The sequence below is a fragment of the Solanum verrucosum genome, unplaced genomic scaffold (genome assembly GCF_900185275.1).
Source record: "Solanum verrucosum unplaced genomic scaffold, falcon-dt-bn FXZP01000166.1, whole genome shotgun sequence".
Classification (NCBI taxonomy): Eukaryota; Viridiplantae; Streptophyta; class Magnoliopsida; order Solanales; family Solanaceae; genus Solanum; species Solanum verrucosum.
The window spans coordinates 2,465-17,239 of NW_026020139.1; the positions used below are offsets into that span (position 1 = coordinate 2,465).

Sequence of the window (14,775 nt, forward strand, 5' to 3'; positions counted from 1 at the left end):
TGCATACATTCAATCAATAATGAGCATTGGCCGGTTGGGAATAAGTAAAACATGACAAGTGCTAGCAATCCTCGTCAAAATGCAAAACCACAAACCAACCACCACGTTTTTAAACTCACAAATTTTCTTTGTTGAAGCAGGGGCACAAGTTATTTCGAGATCAAAGATCCAAAAATCTAGATGTTCAATTTAGTCTACGAAGAGCTAAATGGCAACATTGCACAAGAATTATAGTCCATATTGGGTAAGTATCTGTTTGTCTTATTAGTCTATGGAACACAGTGTAGCAAGGACCCTCCTGAATAATGGGATTTAGTGTAGCAAGGACCCTCCTGAACAATGGGACTTAGTGTAGCAAGGACCCTCATGAACAATGGGACGTAGTATAGCAAGGACCCTCCTGAACAATGGGACGTAGTATAGCAAGGACCCTCCTGAACAATAGGACGTAGTATAGCAAGGACCCTCCTGAATAATGGGACATAGTGTAGCAAGGACCCTCCTGAATAATGGGACGTAGTATAGCAAGGGCCCTCCTGGATAATAGGACTAGACTGACATAATTTTATTTAACCGGTTCATCATGAAGAATGGAGTTGGTGTAAACATGCATAAGCCATCTAAAGAGTACATCGCGGAAAAGCTCGAATCGTTCAAAGTCTCGATTTAAAGCTAAGCACCACCTTTTATTTCTCTCACAAAATTTTCTTATATTAAACTGGGGCAAAATTTTGTGTTATTAGTTTTGTTTGTTTTAATTTCAGGAATCTAGTGATAGAATGGGGTCAATCCACATTTCTAGCTCAGGATCTTGGATGGAAAATGTCACGACCCGGGAGCACCCCCTAGTCGTAACCGGCGTACTCGACCTCGAAGAGGTCTAATACAAGCCTCTTAGCATTCATTCATCGCATAGACACTAAAACCATAAGGAATTAAAAACTTTCTTTACCAAGAAAACATTTCATAAAAAAAAAATATAGCAAGCGGAAGACTTTCTAGACTTTATACATGATGTCTCAAAACCATCTAATACTTTAGAATACAAAATTCGGGACTAATCCCATACACAACTTAAACAATACTAAAAAGACATAAAAGAACATATTGGGTATTGTCCTCGAATATATGAGGACTCACCAAGTCTTCATCTTCAACACTTAGAAACCTATCAAATAGCCATGACATGTCATCATCTCCAAATCCCTACACTTTAGTCCAAAAAGGGAAATAAAGGGGTTAGCACAATTAAGTATTAAGTATGGAAACCATGCAAAAACATGCTAAAAAGGACATTTGGTTGAAAGTCATGCCTTATGCCATTTTAGTAAAACTTCATGAACATTGACATATTAGACATATTATAGAACATAACCAACATATAAGACATGAACCACATTATAGACATACTCAACATTTTCACCACGTAACTCATTTCATCATCCAAGGACCCTTATCTAAAGTTACCCTAAGACACACTTGAGTGAGACATGAAATGGCCGCCCATACAACCTCTTCATACACACCTAAGTGTTCCTCAAGGCTACTATAGACAAGAACCATCATGCTTCAAGGTAACATACCAAGTAACTCACTTCATTAACATAAGCTATTCATTCAACAAATCATTTAGACAATAAGTCAACATTCTTCTTTAAAGTCATTTAGGATACATTCATGCATTTAAGGGACTTCACACTTTAGTCATATAGACTTAGAGAACTCACTTTAGCACCTTCAAAGGCTACTCGTGTCATGTGTAGATAGCATTCCATATTACTACCTACACGGTGTAGAACCCATCAAGTAACTAGAGTTCACATTAAGGGCATCAAGTTCTACACTTAAAGATCCAAGTGTCAAGAATGCTCATAGAACCAATTTCCAAGAGATTCAATAACAAGACTCGCCCAATATATACATCATGTCGTCACACCAAGCACAAGCAAGTATCAAGAAGGGTCGACGCCCTGTATCAAGAAGGGTCAAAGCTCAATAATCAAGAGAACCAAGAACCATATTAAAAATGGCTTTCTAGTTTGTACTTAAAATGGACAACTTCCATTCATAAGACGGACTAAAAATCCAGAGTCAAGATGGCAAGTGATCCGAATCAAGAGGCATGCCAAGTGTGACAAAGTCACAGCCACAAGAAGGACAAGGTTCCAACAAGAGTGCTAGGTGATCAAACAATCCGTACAAGTGGGCGAGTTACACAAGCATCTTTAATGCCTTAAGGGATACCAACATGACAATGCTAAGTGACAAAAGTAGCCAAGGTATCAAGATAACCCTTCAAATATGCAAGAAAATAACAAGAGTACAAGTACAAGTTTATACACAAACCTCGGGCTTTAGCATAGAAACAGTCCGACAAAACATCAAGAATTCAAGCCGTAGCCCGACCAACGTATCAAGGTTCTTAGCTTGTACACGAGTATATATAACCTTAAAAATATAATTACATAACTTATTTAACTTCTATTAGCTCATTAATGTCGACGTAAAACAGGATCATCATCGCAAGTAAGTCTAGCATGTACAAATACAACTATGCTCCTAAAACAGTGAATCTGTCCAGTTTGGTACCCCAAGTCGCAAGTTAGATTTGAACAGGAAAATGGTAAAATTAGACTTTATAACCTTCATGAAAGATGTAACTACATCTCTTAAGGTTGCAAACAAACAAGAATCACCACAAAATACATTTTGTACAAAAAGATATATTCAAAACACTACAGCTGAACATGCAGGATTTCAATTTCCAAAATCTGGGCAGAACTTGCCCTATGTTGCGTCCCATATTTCGTATCCATAACAGTTAAATTAGCGTTTTACATAAACATAAGAGTTGTAAGTATATGAGTTAGCTTTCCAAATCATATTTGTTCATTGCAAACTAAGTTCGCGATCGCGAGATATGCATAAAATACCAAACACTACCCAGCTCGAAAACAGATTTTGTCATTTACCAAAAAGAAGTGTGTCTCGAATTCCAGCCAAAAGAACCAAGTTTTCTCTTGTGATTTTGAAGAACAATCTATTTAGATAAGTTTCTAAGGTTCTAAGGCTTAATGAAAACGAAATTACTAAAGGAGGGGTGAAAATATATAGTCAAACAAGTGATGTTTATCCCTTGGGCAGCTGTCCTTCAAAGGTGCTGCCCAAAAATTTGTGTGCTGCCCAAAATACATACATATACACCTATATATATATATATATATATATCCCTCATCTCATTTTAAAGTTATACATAATTCTAATTAGAATATTACCTAAACACCTCATCACAATCCTTTGCATCACATTCACATATATGATATCATGTCAACACTTCAATTCCTCATATAATGCCTTCAAGGCCATAATCATAATACATTCCATAAGTAGACACCTCCACCATAAGTGGATCACACAACAATCTATCACAATTCTATATCAATTCTACATTAACAATGAAGTTAGGCCAACTTACCCTTTTGCAAAGCCACAATCACCATTCCTCAACTCTCCAATAATTCACAATAGATAAGCATAGATAATAATAGAAATCAACTATTCAACTCAATTTAAGCATAATTCTATCATCATTCAATCATAAACAATAACCCCACTTCATAAGCCAACTTTAGGAAACTTGCAAAGACATGGGTTCATGAAATTTTCTTTCTTAAAACCATCAATAAACATCAATAATAACATAAATCATTATTAAAAATCATTTAATGCAAGAACCCATGCTAGAATCGAAATTAGGATTTTGAGTTTTTGAACAACTTTTGAAATCTTTTGGATTGACTCTTTGATTGAAGAAGGAATCAAAGATGAAGAGTCCCCATACCTTAATCATCAAGAACCAAACAAAATTGGAGAAGAAATCAGTAGCCACCATCCACCCTAGCTCCATCTTTCACCTTGAGCTTCCATGGGGTTCTAGAGAGAACCTTTTTGAAAGAGGGAGGGTTTCTTTTTTTCTTCCTAATTGGAGTGATTTAAATGGAAGAATTTTGGTCAAAAAGGGTTTTATAATTGCTAGGAAAGGCAAAGAATAATAGGGACTCAACTTAGGAAAATAATTAAGGACCCACAAAGTTAAACTTAAAAGTTTTCACTAAACCCGTCTAAGCTCGTCCTTTTTGACAGTGCTTCACTATTTTGGGCATAACTTTTTATTCTGAAATCGGAAAAGAGCAAACTTGGTGGCGTTGGAAAGAGGACTCGGAGACCTTTAATTGCATAGGTAATGGTTCACCTAATTCGTTTTGAGCTAAAAGATATGACTATTTAAAGTTGACCCTTACAACTCACTAGCTCAAATGAATAGTTTCCGGACGTCACGGTCATTCCTTGACGTTTGACCTCAAATCTCTTTAAACTAAACTTCAAAAGCCATTTCTCATCATTTCATAAAGTTCTCAACTCCAAACTCACATGTGAGGCTCTAGTATCACTAGTTCGTTTTTAGGGTCGTTACAGAAAATAGTGTAATTTTGAAGATCAATTTCGATTGAAGAAGCAGCAGCTCATTCTAAAAAAAAACACACAGTCAATAACCAAGTACCAGTAAAAGGAACCTACCTGGAGAAAGACGTTTACCTTTGAACTCATTTGAGATGAAAATCAATATCTCATAACTCAAGAAGCGCGAAGACTCAAGTCAAGGTTCAAGAGAAGCTACATAGATAGGGTCGTGTACTTGTATTTCCTTTAATTTTTTCATCTTTTATATTCATGTAACAATAGGAGTCGCGAACTGGAGCCTCAAGGGGACCTCACTTGACTTCCAACTCATCATTTCATCTCCTTGAACTACACGTGACCTGATTCCCTTATAACCCGGGATATGTAGGATGTCCAAAACTAGGACTCGGTCGCATATTTTTCTTTTCGAATAAGAGTCCGTTCAAAACTTGTCACGTTGTCTACTTCTTTGTCTGAAAACTCTTCGTGTTTTCAGTCAAAGAGGGGCAAACTGTAGACACGTAATTTTTGACCGAACTTAAAATTTTACACCATTTTTAGAGCTGAAATATTTTTATAAATATAAAGAAAACATTTTGACTTTTCTCTTATTTTTATTAAGTTTATTTTAAAAGATTTGAAAATAACAAAATAGAATCACTTTTTAAGGTAAGTTTTATTGTCAATTGTTTAAAAAGAAATGGAAGATTACAAAAAATCTATATTTGAAATTAAGTTTTTTATAAATAAGCTAGTATTATTTAATTGTTTTTTTTAAATATATATAGCTAGTTGACTTTTTCTTAGATTTTTATTAATTTTAAATAATTAGTTTATATGTTATTATAATTTGTAGTTAGTTATTATTCTTTAAAAGTAGAGTAAAACTAAAATTAAAATAAAAAATAACCTAAATAATCTAACAAACCTACCCCACTCCTACTCCTATCCAAAACATACTACACGTACAAAACCAAAAAGGGAAAAGGAGAACAAATTTTTTTTTTGAAAAATAAAAGTAAGATAAAAAAAAAAAGCTTTTGACTTATCTTCCAAAAATTAAAAAATAAATAAGAAAAGAAAATAAAACCATCATCAAGTTATACTCCCACTTTCTCTCAACTTCCCCACACTCCCACTCCCTCACGTTTTCCTCCACATTCCACACCCCACACAATACAACCCACTACCCCACACCTACACCTATCCTAACACCTATATACTTACACCCACATACTACAAAAAAAAGGAGGACACACACATAAAAGGCACACATAGAGATATAAGCATTAATTAAAAAAACAATACATATTGTACTTTCTCACATTGTGATTGAAGATCTGGAAATCTATTTTCACGGTTTTAAGTTCGTGGCTCCTGATTATTTGTCCTTTCTTCTCATCAACTAATTTTCACAAGAGGTAACATTTATTTGTATTTTATTTTTGCATAATTTTATGTCATTATTGTGCAAGAATTAATTTCAATATATTGAAGTTGTTCAGATTTCGTATGTGTTTAATCTGTTAATATTATTAATGTTGTGTACGGAAATATATTCGAACATGCTATATGACATGTGAGTATTTCTTACATGCTTAAGAGTCCATTCCTCGCTCTTTTCCTTAATTAATTATCGAAGTTTTTATGTCTGTGTCTTACTAAGTTGAATGAATTCTTTGTTTGATAGTATTTAGAAAAGTATTAAGTCATGTTTTATGCTATAATATGTGTGTTGTCTTGATATTTAGGGTTCTAACAAAAAATAATAATAATAAACTTGTTAGAATAAGGAGAAGGAAACAAATTGAATTAAAATAGATAAAATAAAAATAAAAATAAAACAAATGTACAGAATGTCTAAGAAAAATATAAAACAAAAAGGGGAACAAAACGTAAAAAAAAAAGATTTAAAACTAAATTTATTTTAAGGAAAAGAATAACAGAAACATTTAATAGAAAGTCAAAAAAATATTATAAAAAGAAAACATGAAAAACAAGAAAAAAAATTACTAAATTATATAAAAAAAAGGAGGAAAAAACGCACAGATCTGAAAAAAATAAAATATTCATATCATACAACGCTCCTATTTTATATTGACAACCAACACGTACAACATTCACCAAAAAATTCAATACACAAAAAAGAGATCTCACGGAAAAGAAAAAGAAAAATCACCCCCCACTTTATATTTTTCACTCACAAATAAAGGTTGAGTTGGAGGTTTATTTTGTGGTTTCAAGTTCGTGGTTTCCTATTAGGATCGCTTTCTTTTCGTGAGTTTGATTTTCGCAAGAGGTACTATTTAACATTTATTTTATAATTTAATTTTCATGATTATATAGTACTTAATTTTGGTGTCATGAATTTATTCAAATTTCATGTGTGTTTAGCTTTGCCATTATAATATTGAAATACATGTAAATATTTGGATTGTTGAATTTGGATTAAAATATGATATAACGTACAGTTGCTTCTCGCTCACCCAAGAATTAATATTTTTCTTTATTCGCTCTATTTTATCAAGCGGAAACGTGACTCGTGGATTGTTGTTAATTAATTTGATCAATTCACATATTTTTGAGTTAATCGTTGATAGCATAATTTAAGAATGGACTAAGTAAATCATTGTTTGTTAACCAAAAAATGCATTTTTATACTATTTAATCTTTATCATCTAAAGTCTCTTAGATTCTTGGTAATCTTAGGGTCATAGATCTAAGACTAGTTTCAAATTTATTGTGAATATAAAGGTTAGATTTATTTTTCTTAAAAAGGGCCCTTTTATGAGTTCATTAATTTATGACATTAGATTCGGGGGTAATAACTTGCAAATAATAAAAATCACCTCATTGTTTAAGCGAAAATATTTTTTAAATGAGATATAGTCACTAATTATTAGTTAAAGTGTACTCTTAATGTATTTGTTGTTTTATTATGCTTTCATTAAAAAATTATAAATTAATTACGCTCTGTTTGTTAATGCTTGGAAACACTATTGTTGCTCCTACTTTATTTGTTTATATTTTGTTATGCTTCACTAAAAATTAATAATTATATTAAAAATTTGTAAATTAATAACACTCTGTTTAGTTAATGGCTGAAAGTACTTTTATGCTTTAATAAAAATAAGGTTTAATTAATTAAATTTAATATTTTGTGGGGGAGGTGATAAGTGACATATAGAAAAGGTTTTTTGGTCACTTTAACATTTTACTATTTTTTTTATTTTTTTTATTTTTAGACTGTTCCAATATAATCATAGGTATTTATTAGGCTCTATTATACATTATATGAGTAATAATAGTTAAATTTCATCTCAATTAAGAATGTGGTTCCACATCTTTTTGAGATACTTAAGAAACTCAAGGATGCGGTTACGCATCTTGGTCAAATTCAAGGATGCGGTTACGCACCTTGAACAAATTATTTTAATAATTAATTTTGTTAATTCAAACCAAGAGGTGTAAATTGAGATTATTAGGTGTGATGAACTCGAGAGGAGAAGACAGTTATGTCTCCAGATGTCAATATCGAGAATGCAGTTATGCATCCGATTTAAGACTAATAAAAATTCAACAATAAAAAAATAATAATAAGCAAACCACGGCCTATAGACATAATATATCCAAAAATAGTAAAAAATAAGTATAAGTCAATAAAAGCGATCGTGCTAGAACCACGAGACTCGAGGGGTGCCTAATACCTTCCCCTCGGTCAATAGAATTCCTTACCCTAATTTCTAGTTCGCAAACCAAAACTAAAAGAGTCATTTCCTATTGATTAGGGATTTGAAAAGGTGACTTGGAACACCATAACTCAATTCCAAGTGGCGACTCTGAAACAATAAAATAATCCCTTAATCAATAACGTCACTTAAATTGGAAAAAACCCTTCCGCCGCCCGCGCAAAAAGGGGTGTGACACTAGCTATAATTGGAGGCAAACAATTTCTGCTAAACCAACCAATATTATCAACATAATTATATAGTTTGAAACTGTGCTCTTAATTTAACAATTTGAGCAAACAACCTTACAAAAATCAATTTGTAAGTTGATGAAAATGCACATGTTACCATACCATAGATGCATTTATTAAATCATAATAGTAAGCGATCCACATGGCAGGTGAATGGGCTCATATTCACCATTTTATATGTTCCAAATAATTTCAGGGGATTCAATCCCAACCTTAGTTGGTACAATAATCATTTTTTCATGAGAACAAGCAACACAAGAAAATTCTTGAAGAATCTTTTATTTCTTCAACATATAACCACATGAATTTTCAATTCTTTTGCATCACATGCATTTGAACCGAAATGGTCAACCAGTTATGCCAACTGATATTTATTCTAGTAAACTTCTAGTTTACTTTTGCATGTGATTTCATCATCATGCCTATATTTGTATACAACAAACAAGAGAAAGGCAGATAACCTTGTATGTAAATATTCATAACCCATTTTGATTGTAGTAATCTGAAGATATTTAATCTTTCAATACTTTACAGTCTCAATATAATAATTTTTTTGCAATTCCTCCGAAACTTAAAAAGTTTCTTTTGAGACTTACTACAACCTCAATATTATGAACTATTTTCATTTATGGATAGTAATAAATTAGTTCTTCCGAAACTCTTAATTAAGTTTGTGTACTGCCACAAATTTCACAATACCATTCTTATGGTGATCATCTCCTCCAAGGAGAAAATTATTATTATTGTCATGGTTAAACTTATTACATACTTATTTCTTGACAACCAATAACAAATTTGTGTTGCCACACAACATTTATTTTGGTCATGACCATAACTTTTATAGAAAAGAATTATTTCTTTCTTTTGTCCTCCAATAGTTCATAATAAAACATACCACAATAATTGTGTAGTACTCAAAGTATATGACCAAAATGACAATTTATGTCAAAATATATTATATTTTTCAATATCTCAAACCTCCCATAGAGGTGAGATGTGACATTTATCCAACCATAGATGAACATGTCATTATCCATACGAACACAAGTCACATTCTCTTCAAGAAGTGGACCATAACCATTTGTACATGCTCCATAAATTTTTATTAAAAACTCATTGTCATGCTTTGACTTTATCAAATTTATGTGACCCACCTCAACATCCCTTTAAAAGGTCAAATGTACTAAATGTACTACCACGTTGTATTTCTTTATTTTGATGGAGGATTTTCAAAACTTTTCAAATTGGATTGCATCAACAACAATGTGCCCAATAACCTTTCATACCACTTTGATGGCCAAAAATTATCTTCACATTTGAAGGACCATCTTAAGAACCCATAATGTTCTTCCTTTTAATTACCACAATTGACCATTAACATTTTACCACACTCATATTCATACATTTGACCACTTGTCATTTTTAGACACATTATGTCCTGCTTCCACATTCACATAAAAGAATGGAGCAAATCAATTGGACAAATTTCATGACTTTTATCAAGAGCATATCAATTTGCTCAATCATTGTTACATCGTCATTATATAACGATGGGACTTGAATCCAACGTCTTACCCATAATAAGACATTTTAGGTCATTATTTGTTGGGACCCAACCCAACGTTTTATTATCATGATGCACCAGGACTCTCACCCGATGTATTACCCTCTTGGTGCGATAGGACTTGAATCCTTCATCTTACCCTCAATCAATGACATAATAAGCCAAATATAATATGACTCACCATTGAGCCTTAAAAAAATATTGTCACTTTGTGGTTAACATGCACAAATAAATATAGAATAAAAGAAACACAATAAAAATATTCTCAACAAAGTATGTACTAATATCTTAAACTTTTCAAAGATAGAGAGTTACATATACCATTATATTATATTATGTTTGGTGCACAATAATTAAGCTAGTGATTACCGTTATATATGCACACTAAGAAAATAATAATTCCAATTACACTAAAATAAAACTGCTCACTAACACCACTCCTTTTTCAATTTCCATGTGAACCCAAAATATTTCACAAACAAAACAAAATAAATTAAAAGCTTATGCAATAACCAAAACAGTGAGCATAATCATAAATAAAATATAAAATACGTTTCACATACAAAATAAAGTATATATAGTCATAGGTGGAAAAAGAAATGCACAGTAACAATAATATTAATCATTCACCTTGTTCACAAGTAAAATATAAAATAGATTCTACAATAATTTACCTTGTTTCCGAGAGAAAAATATACACAATTGTTTACCTTCTTTTATTTACTTTGCTTCAATCCTGCAATGGTAGAACATTCGTGTTGATAACGTTTTGTAAAACTTAAGAACAAAAGAACAATATAAAGATGAAGACAAGAAGAATATAACACAAGAGGAACAATATGAGATAACTTTCTTTGTTTCAAGTGTTCACCAAATTTTCAAGTGTATACAATATGAACCCTTATGCTTCTATTTATAGTGTAACATAGAGGCATACAAAAGGTTAGTCATAAATATGACATTAACATCAATATAACGGGGGAGGTTATGGAAGTGAAAGGTTACAAGAATAATGGTTATAAATGTGGAGGTTATGGTTATCTTCATAATGGAGGAAAGTAATGGAGTAACTTCTTGATGTAGTGGACATCCACAATATATTATTTTATAACAATGAGCAAATTTTGACGTAATACCTTCTCACTTTTAGTATTTAGTATATTATGATATGATTAATATTTAGTATTTTATTAATTAAATACGTAGAAATGCTAGTCGAAGAATTCAAGATGACAAATTTGTATTTGGTAGTGGTATATATTGATTTAGTTACAACTCTTCATATTCTTTAATTTAAAATTAAAAGGGGAAAACCTTGATTCGCGTACTTATTTAAAATTCTAAAAATCCTAATTGGCTCTTGTTCTTCCACATTTCCTTTCTAATAAATAACTTATAATTCAAAAAATAATTAAAATAATATTATTTAATTAATTAGATGTTTAATTTAGTCTAGGGATAAAATGGTAATCCAATTTTTCATCTTTGGAGCTTCCTACTTTTAGTAAGATATGACATCCACAGCTTAATTGTGCAAGGGCCTTTGGAAGTTTTTTGAATGTTAAGTTTTAGGATCACAATTATACAATGTATCTACAAATGAGTTCTTGAGTTCAAATTAATCTTGCTTAAAAAATGTAATTTAACGCAAAAGAATTATAAAAGTTAGTGTTACGTCATACGTGAATGTGTACTTCACTCGGCTAAAAAAGAAACGTTTGTGTTAAATTCTTGAATAAATTATTTTTCAACTCACTTTTCACCTTTAAAGTTGTATTTAAGAATATTAAGGCATGAACATTGTTTCAAGTATTCTTGGAAAAGAGTATAAACAAACACAATTCCAATTTCATCTTTAACTATATAAATTTTAAATAAACTGATTTTTTTTTTTGAATCTATGACCAAAGCTTACTTTTTTTTTGGTCACGCACTGCAGGGGTCCATTCAGGGTGACACACTCCCAACAAGATTTTCTCCATACCCAGAACTTGAATCCGAAACCTTTGGTTAAGGGTGAAACACTTCACCAGTGCACCACAACTACTCATGTTGGTGACCAAAGCTTACTTAGTTTAACTGTAGTTATTACCAAAAATATAAAATTTAAACTTTAGTGGCCATGCTGATGAAATTTGCTTGACAAGTGTCCTTGTTCAATTATTTTGAATCAAAGGGGCAAAAACAAAAAGAAGAAGAAGCTGGTATGTATATAGCTCATGTGGCAATGAGCCTAGTTAATTAAGAAAATTCTTGTTTAAAGGCAAAATCTTGAAACAGAGTGGATCAAAAGAAAAAACAAAACAACTAACACAATAGCTGAAATAGTTGTTGGTTCTGCTTTGTTTCAGTGAAGAATATAGTGTTCTATCTATGCATGCGGCTCTGCTCCTGCTGGTTTTGCATTGAGTAGTGGTTGCAGTGCCTTGACGACAATTGTCATGTTTGGGCGGAAATCTGCCTCGTATTGAACACAAAGTGCTGCAACAGCTGCCATCTGAGAATAATTAAGGGTTAGAACTTAGATGATGTCAAAAAATAGGGGGTGCAAGTGTTTGACAAGAATATACAACCTTAGCAATTGCTTTTGGAGGGTACTCATTATTTAGCTTAGGATCTACACACTGCTTTACTTTATCTTCACTTAGTCGTGGAGTCGCCTGCAAAAGTGAATTTTTTGCTACGTTGTTTAGAGGTATAAATAGACATTCATTATACTATATAGTTTATTTAAAACACCTACCCATGTGACAAGACTCTGTTGCCCTTTTGGCATTGTATGATCTACTGGTTTCCTTCCTGTCAAGAGTTCTAACAGAACAACTCCAAAACTATAAACATCACTTTTCTGTGTTATCTGTCCTGTCATAGCATACCTGCGCGCACCACTATATCATTTTATGACACTAGTTAATTATTCATTAACTGTCAATAACAAGGCTAGGCTTACTCTGGAGCATGGTAGCCAAATGTCCCCAGTACTCGAGTTGAATGCAGACGAGCTGCTGTGTCCGAACACTGGTTTGTCAAGTTGAAATCAGCAATCTTTGCAGTAAAATCATCAAAGAGTAGTACATTGCTGGATCTTACATCCCGATGCTTAATTGGCGGTTGAACTTTTTCGTGTAGATATTCAAGTCCTCTAGCTGCACCATAAGCAATTTTGACTCTCTGATTCCAGGTAAGAACTGGACCAGGCTCAGCACCTTGTACTCCTTTTCTGCCTACAACAGAACATCCAAGAACACAATGCTTTTGTAACATGTTAACATTGGAAATTAATGTTTATTCATGATTCAATTATGTACCATGTAATACATCATGCAGCGAGCCCATAGTTGCAAACTCATAAACCAAGATCCGATTGTTTGCTGCGAGGCAACATCCTAACAGTGTTACAAAATGCTCGTGCTTAAGTCTTGAAACCATTGATAACTGCATAAGAAACATTATGATGAGAGAGTCGTCTACATTAGTTAACAGGAAAATATGAGACATTCATTCACCTGGGCGGTGAAGTCAGAATCTGGTTCTGGTGAAGAAGTAGTATCCAATTTCTTTATTGCTGCTTGTTGGCCGTTGCTTAATTTAGCACAAAAAACGCGGCCATAAGATCCCTCTCCAATGAGAGTTTTCTTTCCAAAGTTGCCAGTAAGTCTGTTTAGCTCAACCAAGGACATTTCTGGTACCTCAATAGGTAAAACTTTCTGAGGAGCTCCACTCTTAGCAGCACTCCTTGGCTCTCCTCTTTCACTACCTGCATTTTTACCAACCCAAAAATTTCAAGTAAGACTTTATCATGTCCCATCCAACAAAGTACCTAGCTAGTTAATTTAGATCAACAATTCAATCAATAGGAAAATAAATTAAGCACAGCCAAGAGGTTAACTATATATGTTAGAGGCAAGATGCTTCCATTTTGAACAATCAAATTAGTGTCAACGTAACCTGCTATCTTTGGCAGTAGCTGTGTTGTCTTTTTTTGGGGCCAGTGTTGTACGTTCCTTTTTACATACAAGCGAGAAATAGAGAATTCATCATTCTTGCTGCTACTACATTTTTTTCAAATAGACACTCACACTACTGGATCATCCTTATATTGACTTCGACACATTTTTTAATATATATATACTAGACAGAATAAAATTATCTTTTTATGAACATGTATATATATATTTAAATTCGTTAGAACAAAGAAGTAGAGTTGTAATATAGGTTGTTTTAGGTAATAGGTCAGTTTGGGAGGAAAAAAAGAGTTGGAAGTACCATGAAATTTGATGGAAAAAAACCAAATAGGAGCATACATACCACCACCCGTTCCACCACCATAAGGATTGCCGGCTCTCGGAGGTGCTGTATTTTGATTAACCGGTGGACCGCTGATATAACTGTCTTCTTCTGCGCCTCCACAGCAAATCATATTGTTCTTCAACTATAAAAATATACTACTCTTAATTACCTCAAAAACGTACTTAATCAAAATATAAATCTGGAAGAAGGGAGAAAGAGATATGTACTATTCAACGCATGGATTCTTTTAACCCATTAAACTAACACATGACTTGTACGTTCTACGTGTCTCCCTTAACTTTGCACGTCCTTCCCCTTTTCAATTCCTTCGTCTTATTTAAAAAATTACTTCATACCGCATCAAAAGTTTTAATAATATTTTTGGTCCCACAATTATGAATCCACCTCCTCTCCATTTTTCCCAAATTAGTGACACATGCCTTTTGATTAAATTAAATAGCTAAGATTTAATTTGTCCAAA

The 14,775-nt window shown here is 32.6% G+C and overlaps 1 protein-coding gene across 4 annotated transcripts; it reads right to left on the bottom strand.

The window, feature by feature from the left end:
* Window positions 1-12,369: 12,369 nt before the first annotated feature.
* Window positions 12,370-14,424, bottom strand: LOC125827519 (probable protein kinase At2g41970). Of its 4 annotated transcripts, none has more exons than XM_049506817.1 (7): window positions 14,328-14,424; window positions 13,511-13,761; window positions 13,313-13,439; window positions 12,955-13,228; window positions 12,748-12,880; window positions 12,578-12,664; window positions 12,370-12,501 (listed from the first exon to the last, which is right to left on the bottom strand). In XM_049506817.1, exons 1-7 carry the CDS (start codon window positions 14,422-14,424, stop codon window positions 12,376-12,378), a joined length of 1,095 nt encoding a protein of 364 aa, XP_049362774.1. In that variant the 3' UTR covers window positions 12,370-12,375. The 4 variants fall into 4 exon arrangements, with proteins under 4 accessions (XP_049362774.1, XP_049362773.1, XP_049362772.1 ...); XM_049506816.1 differs by having other exon boundaries at window positions 14,319-14,424; XM_049506815.1 differs by having other exon boundaries at window positions 14,316-14,424.
* Between the last annotated feature and the right edge of the window lie 351 nt (window positions 14,425-14,775).

Excerpts from the sequence above, each read along its gene's own strand:
- LOC125827519 (XM_049506814.1), bottom strand. The coding sequence starts at position 14,424 with ATGATTTGCTGTGGAGGCGCAGAAGAAGACAGTTATATCAGCGGTCCA. Across the intron at positions 13,440-13,510 it reads ATTCTGACTTCACCGCCCAG|TTATCAATGGTTTCAAGACT; the intron begins GTGAATGAATGT and ends TTTCTTATGCAG. Across the intron at positions 12,665-12,747 it reads AACAGAGTCTTGTCACATGG|GCGACTCCACGACTAAGTGA; the intron begins GTAGGTGTTTTA and ends TCACTTTTGCAG.